Source organism: Epinephelus lanceolatus, chromosome 9 (assembly GCF_041903045.1).
Source record: "Epinephelus lanceolatus isolate andai-2023 chromosome 9, ASM4190304v1, whole genome shotgun sequence".
In the NCBI taxonomy this organism is placed as follows: Eukaryota; Metazoa; Chordata; class Actinopteri; order Perciformes; family Serranidae; genus Epinephelus; species Epinephelus lanceolatus.
The window spans coordinates 15,749,126-15,769,646 of NC_135742.1; the positions used below are offsets into that span (position 1 = coordinate 15,749,126).

Below are 20,521 nucleotides of genomic sequence, written 5' to 3' on the forward strand. Positions count from 1 at the left end.
TGTCCCTCATATTTGTTGTTACCTGTGCTGTTAGTATTAACCTGATGATGTTTTGTACATGCTCTTTTTTTGCCTTCATTCCACTACATTTTGGAGGCTAATCTCACAACAGCTGTGAAAGTTGAGAGGGAATGTCAAAGACACATCATAGGTGGTTTCACATCAATATATTAATGAATGAGGAAGCTACTGGCATCAAAACCTTAAAATGTGCACAATTAAGAAAATATGTCATTCATAGCCATGATTTCCTATATTTTTGAAAATTATTTATTATACAAAGTCACAGATGTGAAAGGTTTATGGGCTGCCACTCTCCATGATGACAGTGGTTTAAGAGCTCTATGCTTGAAAAACCAAAAAGTTATTGAATATTGGAATTGATTGCATTGCAGTTTAAATACTGTTCCTAACTCCGCCTTTAGACACAGGCGCGTTGGACAGACATTCAGTTCTCAACTGCATCGTCATTTATGATTATTTCGACTTGACTAAAACTGTGAAATATCTGCCAAAACTAACTTTCTAACATATCCCACAACTGGGAGAAACTTGTTGTAATCCATTTATTTGTGTCTGCAGTTCTTCTTATAGTTCCTACTGATGTCCGGAAGAGGGCGCCATTACACCAGAAAACAACAGCTGACAGGTAAAACTCGCTCAGTGAACTTTCAAAGATTTTTTAAAACGTTTGACTGATTATGAAAATATTTTGTACTTCACCACATCTCCAGAGGGCGCCATTACACCCTAAAACCCTTGCACTATTTTTTATTTTATTATTCTAATATATTTATTTCATATATTAAAGCCCTTGTATTGTATTTATTTGTATTACAATTATTGTCAGGCATATTTACTAATATCTAGTTTGAAAATGATAAATGATCTGCCATGCGTTAATTGTTTCTAAATGATTAATACAATCTTACATTGCCAGGAATGAAAGTTGAAGGGAAAAAACTTTAAAGTTCACTGTAAAGAGTGGTTTTATTTCCCAGTTGTTGATTTTTGGTATAATATAGACGCCCTCTAGCGGACATGTACGGGAATTACAGGCAGAGCTGCTGGCAAAGAAATTCAAATAAATACATTACAAAGGCTTTAGTATTTAAAATAAAAATAGTATAGTTTGTCATAAAAATGCAAAACAATTCATTAAAATTCGGAGTATACTATGATACTGTGTAATGAAAAAACATATAGCACAGTATGTCATAAATAATGAAAAAAATCATAAGTATGATTTTGATGGTATGTCATCAAAAATGTAAAAGGAAAAATCATAAAGTTATACTATATGCTATGTCATACAAAAAATGAAAAAATAAATAAAAAATGTAAAAATCATGTTTAAAAAAAGTTAAAGTATAGTAGTATGTCAAAAAAAAAGTAAAAAATAAATGGAAATAAAAAATCATGAAGTCATAGTGCTCCTCCGAGAACCGTCACCTTATCGTGGTGGAGGAGTTTGAGTGCCCTAATGACCCTAGGAGCTATGCTGTCGGGGGCATTTTGCCCCTGGTAGGGTTTCCCATGGCAGATTGGTTCTGGGCGAAGGGTCAGACGAAGAACGGTTCAAAAGACCCTTCATGATGGATACAAACAAGGACACGTGTACCCAGCCTGGAGGGTTACCCTGCCCTGGAGCCAGGCCTGGGGTTGGAGCCCATGGGCAAGCGCCTGGTGGTCGGGCCTTCGCCCATGGGGTCCGGCCGGGCCCAGCCCGAACCGGCTACATGAGCTCGTCCCCCTGCAGGCCCACCACCCGCAGAGGGATCCAGAAGGGTTCGGTGCAACGTGGATTGGGCAGCAGACCAAGGCGGGGGCCTTGGCGGTCCGATCATCGGTTACAGAAGTTGGCTCTTGGGACATGGAATGTCACCTCTCTGGCGGGGAAGGAGCCGGAGCTTGTGGAAGAGGTTGAGCGCTACCGGCTAGATATAGTCGGCCTCACCTCAACACATAGTTCCGGCTCTGGAACCCTAGCCCTTGAGAGGGGTTGGACTCTCTCCTTCGCTGGAGTTGCTCCGGGTGAGAGGCGGAGGGCCGGGGTGGGCTTTCTGATAGCCCCCAGACTCTCTGCCTGTACGTTGGGGTTTACCCCGGTAGACGAAAGGGTTGCTTCCCTGCGCCTTCGGGTCGGGAAACGGGTCCTGACTGTTGTCTGTGCTTATGCACCGAACAACAGTTCAGAGTACCCGTCCTTTCTGGAGTTCTGCTGGGGGACTTCAACGTTCACGTGGGCAATGACAGCGGGACCTGGAGGGGCGTGATTGGGAGGAACGGCCTGCCCGATCTGAACCCGAGTGGTGTTCAGTTATTGGACTTCTGTGCGGGTTGCAGTTTGGCCATAACTAACACCATGTTCAAACATAAGGATGTCCATCAGTGCACGTGGCACCAGGACAGCCTAGGTCGCAGGTCAATGATCGACTTTGTAGTCCTATCATTTGACCTGCGGCCATATGTTCTGGACACTCGGGTGAAGAGAGGAGCAGAGCTGTCAACTGATCACCACCTGGTGGTGAGTTGGATCAGATGGTGGGGGAAGACGCTGTGCAGACCTGGCAGGCTCAAACGAACAGTGAGGGTCTGCTGGGAACGCCTGGTGGAAGAACCTGTCCAGATGATCTTCAACTCCCACCTCCGGGAGAGCTTCAACCGCGTCCCGAGGGCAGAGGGGGACATTGAGTCCGAATGGGCCTTGTTCCGCTCTGCCATTGTCGAGGCAGCAGTTGCGAGCTGTGGCCGACTGGCTGCTGGGGCCAGTCGCGGCGGTAATCCCCGAACCCGCTGGTGGACACCAGAGGTGAGGGGGGCCGTCAGGCTGAAGAAGGCGGCCTACAGGACATGGTTGGTCTGTGGGTTTCCGGAAGCAGCTACCGGCGGGCCAAGCGGGTACCGGCGGGCCAAGCGGAGCGCAGCGGTGGCAGTCGTTGAGGCAAAAACTCGGGCGTGGGAGGAGTTCGGTGAGGCCATGGAGGAAGATTATCGATCGGCTCCAAAGAGGTTCTGGCAAACCGTCCGGCGCCTCAGCGGGGGAAGGCGGCAACTTGCTCACACTGTTTACAGTGGGAGCGGGGAGCTGCTGATGTCAACTGGGGACATTGTCGGGCGGTGGAAGGAATACTTTGAGGAGCTCCTTATTCCCACCAACACGTATTCCAGTGAGAAAACAGAGACGGGGGTCTCGGGGGCGGGTCGTCCAATTTCTGGGGCAGAAGTTGCTGAGGTAGTGAAACAACTCCGAGGCGGCGGAGCCCCGGGGGTGGATGAGATTCGTCCTGGATATCTCAAGGCTCTGGATGTTGTAGGGCTGTCCTGGCTGACACGCCTCTGCAACATTGCGTGGACATCGGGGGCAGTGCCTCTGGAGTGGCAGACCGGGGTGGTGGTCCCCATTTTCAAGAAAGGGGACCAGAGGGTGTGTTCCAACTACAGGGGGATCACACTCCTCAGCCTACCCGGTAAGGTCTACTCCAGGGTGCTGGAGAAGAGGGTTCGGTCGATAGTTGAACCTCAGATTGAGGAGGAGCAATATGGTTTTCGTCCCAGACGTGGAACCGTGGACCAGCTCTTTACCCTCGCCAGGGTGCTGGAGGGGGCATGGGAGTTTGCCCAACCAGTCTACATGTGTTTTGTGGATTTGGAGAAGGCTTACGACCGTGACCCCAGGGGCATCCTGTGGGGGGTGCTCCGGGAGTATGGGGTTGGTGGCCCCTTGCTAAGGGCCATCCAGTCCCTGTACCGAAGGAGCATGAGTCTGGTTCGCGTGGCTGGCAGTAAGTCGGACCTGTTCCCAGTGAGGGTTGGACTCCGCCAGGGCTGCCCTTTGTCACCGGTTCTGTTCATAACTTTCATGGACAGAATTTCTAGGCACAGCCGAGTGGTGGAGGGTGTCAGGTTCGGTGACGGGAGGATCTCGTCCCTGCTTTTTGCGGATGACGTGGTCCTCCTAGCTCCATTGAACAGTGACCTCCAGCTCTCGCTGGGGCGGTTCGCAGCCGAGTGTGAAGCAGCTGGGATGAGAATCAGCACCTCCAAGTCTGAGGCCATGGTCCTCAGCTGGAAAAGGGTGGATTGCCCACTCCAGGTCAGGGGGGAGGTCCTTCCTCAGGTGGAGGAGTTTAAGTATCTCGGGATCTTGTTCACGAGTGAGGGTAGGATGGAGCGGGAGATTGACAGGCGGATTGGGGCGGCGTCAGCAGTGATGCAGGTGCTTAACCGGTCCGTTGTGGTGAAGAGGGAACTGTAGCCAGAAAGTGAAGCTCTCAATTTACCGGTCGATCTACGTTCCACCCCTCACCTATGGTCACGAGCTCTGGGTAGTGACCGAAAGAATGAGATCGCGAGTACAAGCGGCCAAAATGAGTTTCCTCCGCAGGGTGGCTGGGCTCAGCCTTAGGGATAGGGTGAGGAGCTCAGACATCCGGGAGGGGCTCGGAGTAGAGCCGCTGCTCCTCCACATCGAAAGGAGCCAGTTGAGGTGGTTTGGGCATCTGGTAAGGATGCCTTCCGGACGCCTCCCTTGGGAGGTGTTTCGGGCATGTCCAACCGGGAGGAGACCTCGGGGCCGCCCCAGAACACGCTGGAGGGACTACATCACCCGGCTGGCCTGGGAACGCCTCGGGGTTCCTGTGGAAGAGCTGACGGAAGTGGCTGGGGAGAGGACTGTCTGGGCTTCTTTGCTGAGGCTGCTGCCCCCGCGACCCGGACCCGGATAAGCGGAGGACGACGAGTACGAGTACGAGTACGAAGTCATAGTGTAGTATACCGTAAAAAAGCCTAAAAATGAATTTTAACATATTTTAGTATAGCATGTCATAACAAATGTAAAAATAAATAAATAAAAATTAAAAAATCATGAAAAGTCATAGTGTAGTATGCTGTACAAAAGCATATTATTAATGTAAAAAAAGTCATAGTATAGTATGCCATAAAGAACAAAACAGCCAAAGTAAAGTGTGTCATAATAAGCTCTCAGTGTTCACCATAGGATTTTAATACATTAGCCTTATTCCAGCTATCATTAATAATCAATTTAGCAGCACCCAGAAACTGTTGGCCCCCTAAGAGGATATTGTATAATTTCCAGTAACTTGTGTGTTTCTTTTCTTCCATTGTTAGCAATTTATCAGTATTTATTTACTGGTGGAAATGGCGCAATGTGGATGAATGAAAAAATAAATTAATAAACAGTTTTCAGGTGGCAACATGTTATGTGACATTGTAAGTGTAATGATATCACTGAAATCTTGTTGGTAATGCATTACATTACTTTACTTTGGTACTGCTTTATTCTTCTAATATTAAGACTTTATTCTTATAAATTTACGGCTTTATTCTCGTAATATTATGACTTTATTCTCTTAAATTAACGTCTTTAGTCTCATAGATTTACGACTTTATTCTCTTAAATTAACGACTTTATTCTCTTAAATTAACGACTTTAGTCTCATAGATTTACGACTTTAGTCTCTTAAATCAACGGCTTCATTCTCTTAGATTTACATCTTTATTCTCTTAGATCTGTGACTTTATTCTCATAGATTTACGATTTCATACTCATAGATTTACAACTTTATTATCGTAGATTTACAACTTTTTTCCAAAAATCTTTTTCTTTATCTTTGACGTGCCCGTAACCCTCTCTCATGACTTATAGACACGACTAGAAAAACAGTTGCAGCTGGTACTTGCAGCTTTAAAATAAAATACATGTAAAAATGCTGCTGTTCTGTACACTGTTATTGCTTTAACCCAAACTGCTTCATAATAAATCTGTAATTGTCCTGGCTACTTTTCAACATATCCTTTTCTATAAATTTCATGGTGTCTAAGGCTCTCTAAGGCAGGTTCCTGAATTCAGCACACATTTCTAAATAATGTCTGAAAATAAGCAGAGGACAGAGTGTATTGCAGGATTATTTATAAACATCATTTAGTGTCACCAAAAGAGTCATTAAAAGCATCACAACATGTACAATCAGGGTACGGTATCAGCATGAGCAGCTGCTATATGGTCTTACAAGCCAAGGCAAATTATCATGAGTGTGACATAAATAAACAGCATCATCCCAGAAGATCTTCAATCTAGACATGATCAACAACCCGATACAGTATTCATGTACTGAAAGTCACATAAATTAACAGAAACAGATGGAGATGTGTTGACTTGGAGGGAAGTAATGAAGAAAGTATGTTGTTATTTAGCTGTGAAACATGCAGGGTTTTATCAAAATGCAGCAAAGTCTAATGAACATTATTTTTGTTTGAGAGATTCCCCAGAAAACCATGTGCCCACAAACATGGTTCCTTTTTTCATGATGTAACATCATCACATTTAAGGTAAACAAACAAATATTCAAAATTCAAGTAAACTCCTACATGCCCCAAAATGAAAAACACTTAGACCTGTACATCATCTCATAAATACCTGTAAGATCCAGCAAGTAAATTAAGATATTATTTGTCTGAAAAGTGACTCTCTCTGTTGTAACTTTGACATGCTCCCACCCAGAAATCTTCACATCTGACTCCATCAAAGATAAAATTTATGGAAAGTACTTAAAGATTTTTTCTGAGGTAAACAAAAGCAGCATGCCACATTTAAACCTGTCTTCCCAGATGACTCCTGTACACTGTAAAACAATAAAAAACACAAAGATTCAGAGCAAAGATGTGTCCACAATGTGACAGAGAGCGTACTCCGTTACATGCACTATATGCCTCATTCAGAAACTAAGAGTAATAAAGTAATGTAGTAAACAAAGGCACAAATTCATCTGTTTTTTTCTGCCATGTTTGGTCTTAAACCGCCGTGATCCAGCCGCTCTAAGCTTGAATCACAGCAACAAGCAAAAGTGCTTTAACCCTGCAAAACTTTGGCCGGTTTCACACTCGAAACAGAAACATGAAGAGGTTTAGTTGTTTCTCACGTTTCAACCATCGACATAACAAGTTGATGTTTTTTTCCAGTTGAAAACCAACCTCAAACAACATAACAAATAAATAAAACGGGAAAAAATAGACCACAGAAAGTAAACATAAAATGATAGATGAATCACAGGCTTTAGCATTCCCTGTCTGAAATGAAAGTGGATGAAAACTACCAGAGAGAAAAACTTAACGTGCCAGTAAAACTATTAACAGGATAGAAGACCTGACCAGCAGGAGCACTGGGAGGCTAGCACCATCACCTGGAGAGGTTACAGTCTGACCTCACTCAGGTTCATCAGAAAGATCTGGTTTTACCGTCCCCCAAACTCCCCACACACCGCGTCTCATTCACACCTGCATCGTGTCGGCAGAGGAGTCAGGAGAGTCACTAAACCCAGACCTACAGTAAGCCTGAGACCACTCGTATTACAGTCACATTAACTTTATGAGCACATGTGCTGTCCAGTTGGAGCAAAGATGTGATTATCAAGTACAGCGAGCACTGCGAGGACCGTGAGAGGAGATGAGCGGAGCTGCTACATCGGTACTGAGGACAGGGCGTATGACACCCTTTACAGATATAAATCAAACAATCTGTGAATGGAAACAATCAAAATATAATATAGGAAGACGGAGAGATTTAAAGCACTGATGACAGAAACAGCTGAGCCATGGGGAGATTGATGACATGAAGCCAACCAAGTGGATTAACCCGCTTTAAACATAAAGGTGCCGACAGTCAGGGGCGGGATCTGCTGATGTGATATAAATGTTGTCAAATGTCAGAGGTTTTATGACACAGTCTCTTTCTTTTCAACTGTTTTCTCTCTTGTTGTCAACAAACAAAAAACACCAATAATGAACTGATACTACAAACAAGTGTCATCTGTGTAGATAGAGCTTAACATTCCTCATTTATCTGTGCCACAGTCAGAAAGCAACTTGGGCACTAAATGTGTATTCATCCGCAGCTGAAAATAGTCCCCAGCGATGCACTATTCACTCCTGTTGATTTGCTAAAAACTACAGTGCCCAGCTGGTTTAGGAAAGGAGCCTTTTTTCAGATATTAAAGTACAATGTTTATCAATGACATATACTGTGACAGCTCTACTGTTACGACACAAACAGCCCACATAAACACCTCTTAAGGCCTTTGTACACTACGGCTGAATTTATATGTCTGCATTGAATTGACGCTGTACCCTACGCCATAGCCTGATGTACACCTTCCAAGAAATGTAACTACGCCTCGTGACAACGCAGACCTCCTGTCTGAAACCATTTCCCTCAGTGGAAACGAAGCTTTTATTTTAAGAAACAATAAATTGTAAAAACAATAAAGCCTTGACAAAACAACATTGTGTGTGATTTATCCTGGCTTCATGTGAGCAGAGGAAATCTCTGCTCGTTGCTAGGCTAATTTTTGCAATGTAAAATGCCACAGGCTTGTGCTAATAACGTTAGCATGTTGTATTTGTTTGGAAAACGTGTTTGGTATGACAGTTGTTTTGTTGGTAAACCTTGTGAGTTGTAATGGAGCCGAGTAAGCCTGCACACTGAGTCTGAAACTTTCGTTAGAATTTTCGCAACAGGTTCAATTTTCTGCATTTCTCGCATCTGCTGGAGCCTTCAGAGACGTTTGACCAAGAATTATTGAAGGAAATGTGGCAGTGGGGCACAGCTGCGACAAGACAGAAAAACTGGGCGCACAGAATCATTTCATGACTCAGATAGCTACGTTCAACAGGTCAGATAGTAATATTCAGGTGGATGATGATGAAGAGGAGGAGGATGTGGAGACAGAGAGGGAGGACAGCTCCGCCCCTTCATGTAGCCGCGGTGCCAAATGAAAGACAAGGAGGGAGTGGTGACATCCAGATAGGTAACTCCAGTGGAGAGAGGCAAAGGAAGAAATGTGTCATTTCATTTTGCGAATTTTCACAACAAATAGAAAAATAAAACGCATCGGAATCAGTGTATAAGGTTTCTGTGCGTGAAGATTTTTTTTAGATGACAGATTTAAAAAAACACATCTGAAAAACAGACCCAATGCGCAAAGGCCTTTACTCCACCAGTTCATCGCTGTCAACAAAAGAAAAAGAAACTACATGGTGCACATAATCTAAACTCAAAGGCCTACTTGCTTATTATTCGTCAACTTTATCTCAGTCTTCTTCAGAATATAGAGCATCACATGACCCAAATTTATATATTCAGGCACATATCAAACAAATACTTCACCAACAAAATGACGTTGCTATGATGTTATGTTAAATTTGTTCTTGCATGCCATATCTGAAGTGAACGAAGAATCCAAAAAAAGGAGAACATTCTTGAGGTAAATGAGGACTGCAGCAAAACTACAGTATATCAAAACATCTGTTTGGAAACTCTCACACAACTCATGCAGGATAATCTAAATCTCATTTATTCAGTCACGTGCTCAGTACTTTTCCTACATGCATTTTCGCTAAAACATTATGATTTAAAACACGTCAGTACAAAGGCCTTGAATTCTGCCCAAGCTAAGCTCATATGTGTGTGCTTAGGTACACTCAGAGCGCGCTGTTGGCAGGCAGAGGTGTTTTAAATCGTAACGTTTTAACAAAATGCGTGTGTTTGGGAAGTACTGAGCATAAAACTGGATGAGACTTAAGTTATACTGCACGAGTTGTGTGAGAGTTTGTGAATGGATGTTTTGATATAGTTTTTAAATGTGGTCCCCATTTCTTCAATTCACGAAGACTGCTCGCCTGTTTTGGATTCTTCATTCATTGTGAAGGCACGCAAGAGGAATGATGTTTTCTTCACGATTTCAAGGTGACACATGGTGAGTAATTAATGTAAAATGGTAATTTTGTGGGTGAGGTATGCTTTCTGTTGGTTCAAAGGATGTTCACCTCTAACTTTTAATTGTCTGACCTCTGACTTCTGGTCACATGGTGCTCATTGATTCTGTTGTCCAGGGTTCTTGTTTCACATTCAAATCTTAGGATCACACCTAAACGGGCTCCATTTGCCTGAGAAGACTTTGAGATGCAGTTGACAGTGCTCAGTCATTAATAAATGGATCTTCTTGAGCTTGGGCTGAAACTTATGATTATTTTCATTATCTATTATCTTAAATCGGCTATAGATTCACTTATTAATTAAGTATTTAGTCGTATAAATGCCAGAAAATGATCAAAAACAACAATACTGAATGTTTTTCCATCAACCCTGCTTGTTGAAAAAGTTTACAAAACAATCACCACTCGTGTCCCTACATGAGAAGCTGCCTCGCAGCAGCTGAGCCTGCGGTTGATGGGCAGTGGACTATTAGTGCAGTGCTTGTGTAGTCAACGTGCTCAGCTGTTGTGAGTGTTTAAAGTTTTGTGATCTAGAGGCACAGTACACATGGTGTGCAGGGCTGGGCATTGTCATGATATTCACCAGGCCCTCCATCGTTGACAACTTTTATATGTAATGATGTTTGTTTGGGTTTCAACAATTCAAGTTGTCGTTGTTAAACTGGAGTTGTTCTTTACAGCAATTCTCAGGTGTTTAAGAATCTATTCAGAAGAGATGTGTCATTAGTCTTTTTAGTTCAGAAAATAAACCACGTCACTTTACGGTTACAATGATTGACGATAAACAATAAATACGGATAAACTGCCCAGCCCTAAGGGTGTGAAAACCAGGAGGATTACCATGTAACCCAGTATGACTGACACCAGTAACAGTTACAGCTGTTCTACAGGGGCAGGATGTAGGTGGAGTTGGCCAGCTTGCGCTCCTGTGCCGCGGGGACAGTCTCTCTGTGACGGAGAGGTCTGTGGCAGTCAGCGTCCTGAAGAGGAGGGTAGTGCTGCCTATAACACAGCCAGGCGAAGACGAGACCCAGCAGAGAACCCACTAATACATCTGCAGGAGGAGAGAACACACATGTATGAGGAGTTTGAGCCCACCATTTCACATGAATATGTTCCATATTTATATCTAATACTCTGGGAGAATATCAACCTAAGAGAGATTTTAGGTTGTGAGATTCAATTAACTTAAGGGAAACTTCGTTATTCTTGAACCTGGACTCTAATTTTCTCATGTTTTTGTTCAATGGCCCATTTCTTTCAGTATGTTACCTTTGGAACCAAAAGTGACCCTTCAGACATGGTACCTAGACCCTAGCGATTTCACTGCACACAGTACTCTTTTATGTGGGCGGAGTTGTTGTCACTCACTGCTCCATCTAGCAATCACTGTATTTCCTCATTATTGGTGACACAGATGGAAGTCTGTGTCTCATTCGAGGCTCCATAAATCTAGGAACAATGTGGACATTAAGACAGTACAATACAGAAACATAAAGCATGAAAACCCCTTTAGTTCTTATGCTTTGTTTATAGGTCCCTTGTGTAAAATACCTTAACATCCTCTCCAGCACCTGATTAAATGAGCTGTTATTTGAATTTTATTCCTTCCTGGTAATGTTAATGTTGTACAGATAAAGGGAAAACGTTTTGTTTTCCTTTTACAAATGGAAGAGACGTGTCCGTACAATATGGACAGAGCTGCATGTATAATGGTAAATTTGCATAAAGAGATCCCTTTTTTTTCTCAGAAATACTTAAGAATTTATCAAATTTCAAGAGTTTTTTCCATCTAGCATAAACTTCTCAAATGTGATGATCATATGTAACTGCATGAAATATCCATCATTCTATTAGATGGATATGTCTTGTTACAAAATGATTGCTGATATAAAAGTGAAGCAAACAATATAATAATATACCTCCACCTAAATCTAATCAGTGCCACAAAAGTAACATTATCAGGTTTGTAACCAAAAAAAAAAAAAAAAAAAAAGGTGTTGTATTTGCACTGAAAGAGGTTTCCCCAAGTTAATCGAGTTTTGAGGCAAAATTATGAACACTGACGTCACTTTCCTGTGTCAGAAAAGTCTCCACAAAAAAACTGTGGATGAGATTAATGCTGCTGTACACATCGCTGTAGGTCGAAATTGGGTTCACCAGCTGTCTGGTGCGAGCGGAGACAGACGCAGAATTGCTCTCCCACACCCACAGGTCTTATTAAATGAAAACTCAATATGAAATAATTATAGCATCTCCCACGTCGCATCTCTGACATTAAATTAAACAAAAATGACGAAGAGAAGAGGGCAGAGGAGGAGTGCACTGGTTTGTTAATTCACTTATTCAGAGAACAGCGTTTTAACCTTTTGTATTAAGTCGATTCAAATAACTCATTCACATTTTTAAGAATCATAATCTGAAGCTTAAATCTAATTTAACTAAATGTGTTACATTTCTAATCTCTTGTCATGTTAAACTTACATGTTTTAAAGGCATCTGTGTATTGTGAACACAACAGAGCACAATATGAAATAAAACTGTAATTTCTAATAATGACAAACAACATTTATGTGCAATATCATATTTACACAAGCACTATGAGCAGTCAGAAGCAGGTGTAGATTTTGTTGTATCTACGAAAAGATTGGAGCTACTAACATATTGATAAATGCCGAAATACAAGTAAATTTCCATCTGCAAACAGTTTACACACAACTTTGTTCTGCTCATGTTTTATGAATGAGACCCATTGTGTCCCTCTAAACCATCCATCCCATCTTCTGGTACTGGTCACCAGTGTCATACAAATGTTTTTTTTACACAGTGCATTGTGCCACTCTGAGCATTTCTGTGCCTCTGACCTTGCCAGTGGTGTTTGTAGTCGCAGGTTCTGGAGAGGGCGATCACAGTCGCGATGAGTAAAGGTGTGAGGAAGGCACACAGCCGCCACGCTCTGCCTTGGCCCACTGCATTGAAGCAGCGCAGCTTTCCTGCAAGGTACAGCGCTGTGAAACCCAAACCTGCAAAGGCAACTGTGCCCGAGGAGAAAGGATAAAAAGTGTGATCAGAGCCAGAGGAAGTTTTATACAGAGACAAAGAACTCGAAGGCAAAACAACAAACAGAGGGATTAAAGATGGAGACGCTTTTAAAGAGTAACACAGGATGTTCTGTTGCTCATATAACAAAATAAGAGCCTGGAGGCTAAAATACACTTAAATGCATCTATTTTGAGATAGATTACATGCCCTTCTGCCCCACTGTGTGCATTTGTTGTTTCTCCCTGCTGCCTGCTGATGAAAATGTACCAGTTACTGAGCCATAATCAACTATAAAAGGCCCTTACAGGAAGAATGCCCGCTGGGAAAGCTCTTCCTGCCCTCCATGACTACATCTGGGTCACCGCTACAGCGCAACTCCAGGTTCATTTGACCGTCTGGGAAACAGCGATAGAAGAAGTCTGGCCGTGGCCTGAGGCGGGGACAAACAGAGAGAAGACAGATTTAGGCTTTTATTCACTGTGACACTGGGTTTCATTATCACTGGTTGTGTCTGTATAGAATGTTTACCTGCCAACAACCAGTTTGATGACGTTGGTGAAGACTCCGTTCAGCACCAGAGTCAAAGTCACAGCTGGATGATGGAGGTGAAAAAGACAAATCAACTCAACAAACTAGTTTACAATTTTTATTTTATTATGAAAAATCAGATGTCTATTTTCAGCTTTCTTACCCAGCGTGGCCTCCTTCAGATCTCCTCGCTCTGACTTCTTCAGGAAGGCGAAAACCACGATTACAATCAGCGGGGTGAACACCGCCACACTCTGATAGGGACAACACAAGAGAAGAGAGTATAACAACTCTAATCCAATGTCTCTAAGCAAGCATATATACTGATTAAATAAAAGTGTTTCAAGGGGACTTTCGCCCTATTTTCACGTGACCAGTTTTACCAGGGGACCTTGTGATTTAGAAATTACACCCCACGTCTGTTTTGTGCAGCACATTTGCACAGGACCAAACTGTAGACAACCTCCAAAATGATTACAAATTGCTAGAGGTCCCCGGGTAACACTAGTCTCATGCATTAAGGGCTTATGTCAGTGTTTGTCCATGTTTAAGACAACTGACTTCAAATTACTCTACTCACACTTAAAAATTCTACAGATATTACAATTTTTGGGAAGCACGCACTAGTTTGAAGAGATGATATAAGCAGACACTGGTTTCTGTTTATTTTGCCACAGAAAGAAAATCAACTTTCAGAGACTTAATTGTTTGAATAAATTAAAACCTAAGGCTATACTGTGATCATTTATTATTTAACTTCTATGCTAAAGTTATCTTCTTGCTGCAGAGTCTTGCATTTGAAACAAATCCACAGTATTTTATTACACAGTGACACTGATGTTTTTGACACAAATAAAATACATGATTTTCAATGTGGAAAATGACCTCATCTGTGGTCATGTCCCTGCAAATTGGTTTTCCAATTGTAATGAAACTGGTGGTTGTGTGGAACATGGGGAATTAATTTAAAAACGCATGATATGCTTTGGAGAATGGTTGTCACAGTGATGTAAACTGTTCATCATGTGCTACAAGGTCCTTTAAACATTCATTGCTACAAGGTCATGTGCTACAAGGTCCTTTAAACATTCATTGCTACAAGGTCATGTGCTACAAGGTCCTTTAAACACAAAGACGAGGGAAGTGAGTTCAGATATACTGATTGTTGTGAAGGATGAGGTAAGAGGGGAATTACTATGTCCCATTTTAACTCGAAGACATGCAGACATAGTACTTACAAACATAAGAGCAGTGGGTACATGGTCTCTCACCACACGATGGAACTTATACAACCACATCTCCTCCGGCTGGATCTCACGGTAGAAAGGAGGAAGCTGCTCCGTCACACTACACCAACACCACAGAAGCTAGGTTTGTATCTTTGTTATCTCATCATTTGAAACAATGCCTGCCTTTTAAATAATGAAACCGTAAAACAGTTATGCAAACTATTCACAGCTGGACATACTTACAGGAACACAAGCAACAGAGCCATCCGGACGGAAACTTCCGACAGGAAACCACGAAGCAGCCTCCTCTTCATTTTGTTTGCTGGAGTGGACTTCAGTCAACAGCAAACATCATCACTCCACTTTCATTTGACTTAACTGGGACTACAAAAAAAAAACAAAAGAAAGGAAAAAGTGAGTGGTAAGCTTATGTTTCATCAGTTAGAGAAATTGTGGGTGTGCAACTGGAAAATCAGTAAATGTAATTACCTTATACTTCATTTAAATGTGGACACATTTATTAAATAGTACAAAAAAATCTGCTCTCTATAGTCCTGATGGATTATCTGAGGAAAAGAATAAATTGGCTTTGCCTTGTCAGGACACTTATTTCGACGTTTAAAAGGTCCTCCATACCAGATAGGTGTTTTCACTTACTTTGTCTGACAGTACTTTGAGGACAGTGTGAGAAAGACTAAGATAAGGTAAGGGAAAACTTAAATGTCCCAGAGGGGCAAATTGAGATACAGACAGTAGTCATGAGTACAGCAAAACAGACCGTACAATACATAACACACAGAATCCAGTATCACACACTGTCAGGGGTAAATCATGGACAATTAGTGGTCACTGCTAGTTAAGATAAGCGATAGCAAATGGGACAAAGGACGGGACAAAGGACAATCTGTAACACTTAGGGAGGCAAAACCTCCGCCCTGATGAAGCATCGAAAACTCAACATGGAGGGGATGTTGTCTGAGACAACAGACCGAGATTTAGAGGTGACCCTCTCTTACAGCACAACTCACCTAACATCTCCCTGATACTCATGTTATTTTTGTTAAAACTGAATATTTATATCAGTTGCCTGCAGCCTTACGGATACTCATTCCTTTTTATATTACTATCATATCTATTTTACTATTATTTTGCTTATTTGTTTTGCTTGTTTTTGTTATTTGAGATGTTGGGATCATGGGGTGGGGTGAGAGGGACATACAGTAGATGTTCTTAAGATTGACACTTTTCTTTTGTTCCTATAAGTAACTCAGCTGCTGTAAGAGACTATAATTTTGACAAATAAAGAGTATGTAAAAAAAGGAAAAAGAAACTTTGGAGGACGAATAATGTAGAGAAACTGACTCTAAAGTACTAAAACACATCTTTTGCATCTCACTTGTAGAACAAAGTATACACTTATTCTATTATACTGTATATGTGAGAAGTTGATATTGGCTGAAATATTGGACTGCGAGATTAACTGGCCAGAAAACATTGTTTTTTCCCTTTAAGCTTAAATTTGCAAAGGAGGAAAAAAAGGATTAATATACTGCCTATAGGTATAGATTTTGGGGTGGCGTGCAGGTGGCACATTCCCCCTTAATCTTTATAACATGTGCATCTGTCCCCACTGATAAAAACATTACAGCAGCAGAGGATTTTATGACCAAATTTAAGTCATTTATACCCCAAATTGGTGCAGAATATTCTCCAGCATGCAGGAAATCTAGTGTCTGATGGATAAAATTTTCTGGTGGAGGACCCTCAAACCCCCCGTTTCATATGTCCCCTCCAATGTTGAATTTAATCCCACATCCTTGACAGTAGCCTATGAATGCTGCTGTATGTCTGTTGCTGTTTATTTCTAAGTAATTAGTGTCATAACTAAATTAAACTAGGCTGAATAATTAATTTGAAAGACTGAGCTTTGTATAAAAAAACAGAAGAAGCTTTTTGAGGCCCCCCACACCCCTTAAATACGCATAATGGTTTAGTCCACCCCTGCACTGGCCTCTTTGAAAAAGTTTGATGCTCCTGAAGTTGATACAAGTGTCAGTATAAAGACAGGAATAATGTCCTTCCGGTCTTAAGAAACACATTAGACCATTTCCTGATTTCAAATCACAGTTAAAAGAAAACCCCATTATCAGATGTAATTTCACCGTGAGCTTTAGAGTCCCACATCAGCAGAGTTTTTTGACCCTTGTCCTTTAAGTAATAACGTTATCTGTCTCAACAAAGAGAAAAAAACCTAATCAATTATGAAGATATTCTTCTTTTCTACACACTATCTTCAACACTTTTACTCTGTGCATATATTTGGTGAATTACTAATAAAGATAATGCTGAGTGTCTGTCAGATTTTACAGTGTGAAGTCCCCTGCCTTGTCTGAAACCTGATACAAAGGCCAACATGCTGCACCTGTGTCCTCCTCTTCTAGGTGATGCACACACTATTTTGCCGTTATCTAACCTCATATAACACTAAGCCTGTTTTTTATATTAACAGCACTAAATGCACGACTTCTCTCAGTACACAGAACAAGACCAACAAGCTAACACTATGTGCCTGTGTTGTAGAAAGAAGATGTTAGCAGATTAAGCTAAGCTAGCTAGCAACATCTGTCAAACAAGACATCTGGCCCGTTTCCGTGTTGTCAAACAGGGAATCCCGGTTCCGTTACTAACCTTCAACAAGCTGTGTTTTTATCTCTTCATCCTTGTATTACCGTGCGCCGTTAACGTGAAGTGGGCCACCACATCCTCTGTCTGTGCCGACGGTGAGAGTCGCACATTTGAGGACTTGAGAGAAACAAGGATGCCACGGAGGAGATAAGCGCTCCGTGAAGCTAACGGCTACATCCGGGCTATTTCCGGTTCAGCATTTTCAAAATAAAATCGTGAATTTAAATGTAGCGATGTCATTTGACAAAGTAATTACTATTTACTTAACTATTTACTTTTTTCTTAACATCATATTTTATTTCCAAATATTATTATATCATTCCCAGTTTGAGTACAGATAAAATGCAACACAAAAATAAACAATAATATTTATACTCTAAGGGACTGGCAGAACCCTGAGTGTATCAAAATCAGCATTATTATATTTCTCTGGGAATTCCTGTCAGTTAAGTCCATACCAGCATTGTCGAAAAATTAAGAGGCTTATCTGGTAATACTTATTTAAAAAGTAATCAATAAAATTCACTTGAATAAATAATGAACTTAAGATGCATCAATGTGTTTGAGTACTTCTGTTGTTTTAAATGTGTCTTGTGGAGTGTGTTGTTTGTGTGAAATTGTGTTAAGGATTTCTGTAGCAAATTATTTTGTTATTTTTACTATTGGATAATAGCGAACACAGATTTAGAATACTGCTCAATTATATTTTTTATTACTATTATTAATATTTTTGTCATAATGCATGTTTCATACTGCAAGCCTGTGGAATTTATTATTTGTTGTTTTTTTTAAATCTTCTTTTTATTCAAATTAATTTAAAAAAAAAGTGAAATCATCACTTACAAAGCCACTTGCGCAGAACACATTTTTGTAACTGTGAGTGACGTGCGGGGGATGGCCACAGGCTGGGGTCGAGCCCGGGCCCCTGCGCAACAGCCTTGTTTATGGGGCGCCTGCTCTATCCACTGAGTAGTAACCCTTAGTCACCGACGCCCCAATCATGTGCTTTGGAAATTAAGTTTTATTTTATTTTTATTAAATGAACTTGCCATTTGACCACAGAAGTTTCTAAAACATTTTTTAAGATGTCACATATTTTATAGTTTTTTATTCCATAGTCACTGGAGTTGATCTAAAATACTAAGTGGACAGAAATAGAGCATTTCCAATTGTGTGTGTGTGTTTTAAAATGTGAGTGCTCTGGAGTGCTTTATAAACCGGAAGTGGCCATGTAAGTGATTTTCTCCGCCTTGATACGTATATGCAAAAAGCCACGTCACGTTACAGCCATCTAGAGGATAAATATCAATGCTTGCATGAATTTTTATTTTCTCCTCAAGTCAATTAAACTGTTGGCTTTGTCCACTTTCTCTGATTTCACAGTTTTCAAGTTTTGTATTTAAAGTTATTTCTGATTTCTTTACAGTATGAATGAATGTATTGTTAGTGTCTTTCCCTTTCAACCTAGGTGGTACTTTTATTTTGGAAAATCCCATGCGATTAACACACTTAGTCATGATGAATTGTTTTGTCTCTTCTAAGCCTAGACTCAACTTTTAACTTATTTTAATGTTTTCTTAAAGTTTCAATTATTTTTTTGTGATGATGCATCGGTCATCTGATTGGTAAATACAATGCATTATTTGTGGTACATACAATACAGTTAAAATAAATCCCATAGAGTGAGAGCGTTTCACTGAGACAGAGTACAGCTTTATTAAAGTCAAACTTCAGGCATGTCTGAACTCTTCAAACTCAACTTTAGAATGAAAAAGGACAGAATCAATATTCTCAAATAAAAAGACAGTCATGTACAAAAAGAGTGTCGTCTCAACAGTCACACACATTTAGAAGCAGAATTGTACAGGCAAAAAGAGCACGCCACAGTAACATGAGTCTATGCAAGTTCAATGCAAACTATTTACAAGTTCTTCAACAATATGCAGTATGCAGTAACACAGGCTGAACAGTAATCAACATGGTATTTTGTGTTCATCCACGTTTTAATTGAAGCAACACCAAGAGAGATAGATATGACCCCAGTTAGAGTTACTGTAAGTAATTTTACTACAAGTAAAAAGAGATTATGAGTGCTTATGAAGGTGAATTTATTTATTTATTCCAACACTATTTCTCCTTTGACAGCATGTCAATTGAAAGAGACAGTCGGCGACATTGCACAAAACCAAAAGACGTCACAGTGAACTGAAACATACCCTTTGACACACAAGGGGGGGTCCGTCCCAAATTTTAAGTGTATATAAAAAATAATAATCCTGGACACTTAGAAAAATCCTCCTCAGGCGTATTTAAGGGTCACTTAAATGAGAACAAACATGCTGTCTCTTTAGAAAACAAACGTGGGAATTACAATGAGAACAAAACATACACATCAGAGAATATTTTAAGTGATTGAAATGATGCACGCTGGGACACATACGTAATACTGCTGCTGTATCAGCTGACAAGGGCAGAAGAGGACAAACTGGCACAAACTAATTTGGGATCATGCGATGTGCAGGTGCAAAAACAAAACAAAAAAAAGGCTGTTGCACATCTCTGTGCAATGTGGTAAAAACAAATAATCAGGCATTTAAAGACCATCTCGAACTGAAGTGGATTAAACCAGTGTCTGATGTTGGAGGCATGCATTTCAGCTGAACAGTCGCCTTGAAAATCAAAGAAAAGGCTTAAGACCAGTTATATAATCACAACTCATCAGTCCGTTTCTCTGAAGCCACAAACACAAGAGTCGAGGATGCCTGCAGTCTGATTATCACAAAAAAACATCAATAAATAAAAAAAACTAAAGAAAATTCAAGTTTTGACATGCAGATCGTTTTCAGTTTGTTAATGAAAGTGACTTCATGACACACCTACCTGATACTGAACAAGTACTGAAGTGGCCTAATTCCTACGGCTGACTACTGAATAATAATGTGTCTCTGAATGTGGAGAGTTTGTCGCCTGGGTCCAGACCTTTGAAGCTGCCCACTCCACCGAATTGACAATTCTGTGTGACATCAGGCAAGAAAGTTTGGCAAATTTGGGAGCAGCAAGAAATCAGCAAGTTCAGTCTTTTTCAGGAGTCCATGAGAACAAAAAGGGTCAGTGATGACAGAAAGAACAAGAGCAGCTGTTGAATGCAGAAGATGAGAAAAATTTATAAGTTAAAGGGAAGCTTAAGTATTTTTCAACCTGGACCCTTTTCCCCATGTATCTGTGTCCAAGTGACTAATTGAGAC

The 20,521-nt window shown here is 41.0% G+C and overlaps 1 protein-coding gene across 1 annotated transcript; it reads right to left on the reverse strand.

Moving 5' to 3' along the window:
• Nucleotides 1-8,988: 8,988 nt before the first annotated feature.
• Nucleotides 8,989-17,418, reverse strand: plpp5 (phospholipid phosphatase 5). Its single transcript, XM_033618735.2, has 8 exons — nucleotides 17,280-17,418; nucleotides 14,835-14,975; nucleotides 14,601-14,709; nucleotides 13,526-13,616; nucleotides 13,363-13,426; nucleotides 13,140-13,264; nucleotides 12,657-12,827; nucleotides 8,989-10,846 (listed from the first exon to the last, which is right to left on the reverse strand). The coding sequence occupies exons 2-8, from the start codon at nucleotides 14,903-14,905 to the stop codon at nucleotides 10,677-10,679; spliced, it is 801 nt and encodes a 266-aa protein (XP_033474626.1). The 5' UTR covers nucleotides 14,906-14,975; nucleotides 17,280-17,418; the 3' UTR covers nucleotides 8,989-10,676.
• Between the last annotated feature and the right edge of the window lie 3,103 nt (nucleotides 17,419-20,521).

Coding starts and splice junctions, on each gene's coding strand:
- plpp5 (XM_033618735.2), bottom strand. CDS start 14,905: ATGAAGAGGAGGCTGCTTCGTGGTTTCCTGTCGGAAGTTTCCGTCCGG. Junction 13,427..13,525: donor TCTGAAGGAGGCCACGCTGG/GTAAGAAAGCTG, acceptor TCCATCATCCAG/CTGTGACTTTGACTCTGGTG. Junction 13,265..13,362: donor ATCAAACTGGTTGTTGGCAG/GTAAACATTCTA, acceptor TCCCCGCCTCAG/GCCACGGCCAGACTTCTTCT.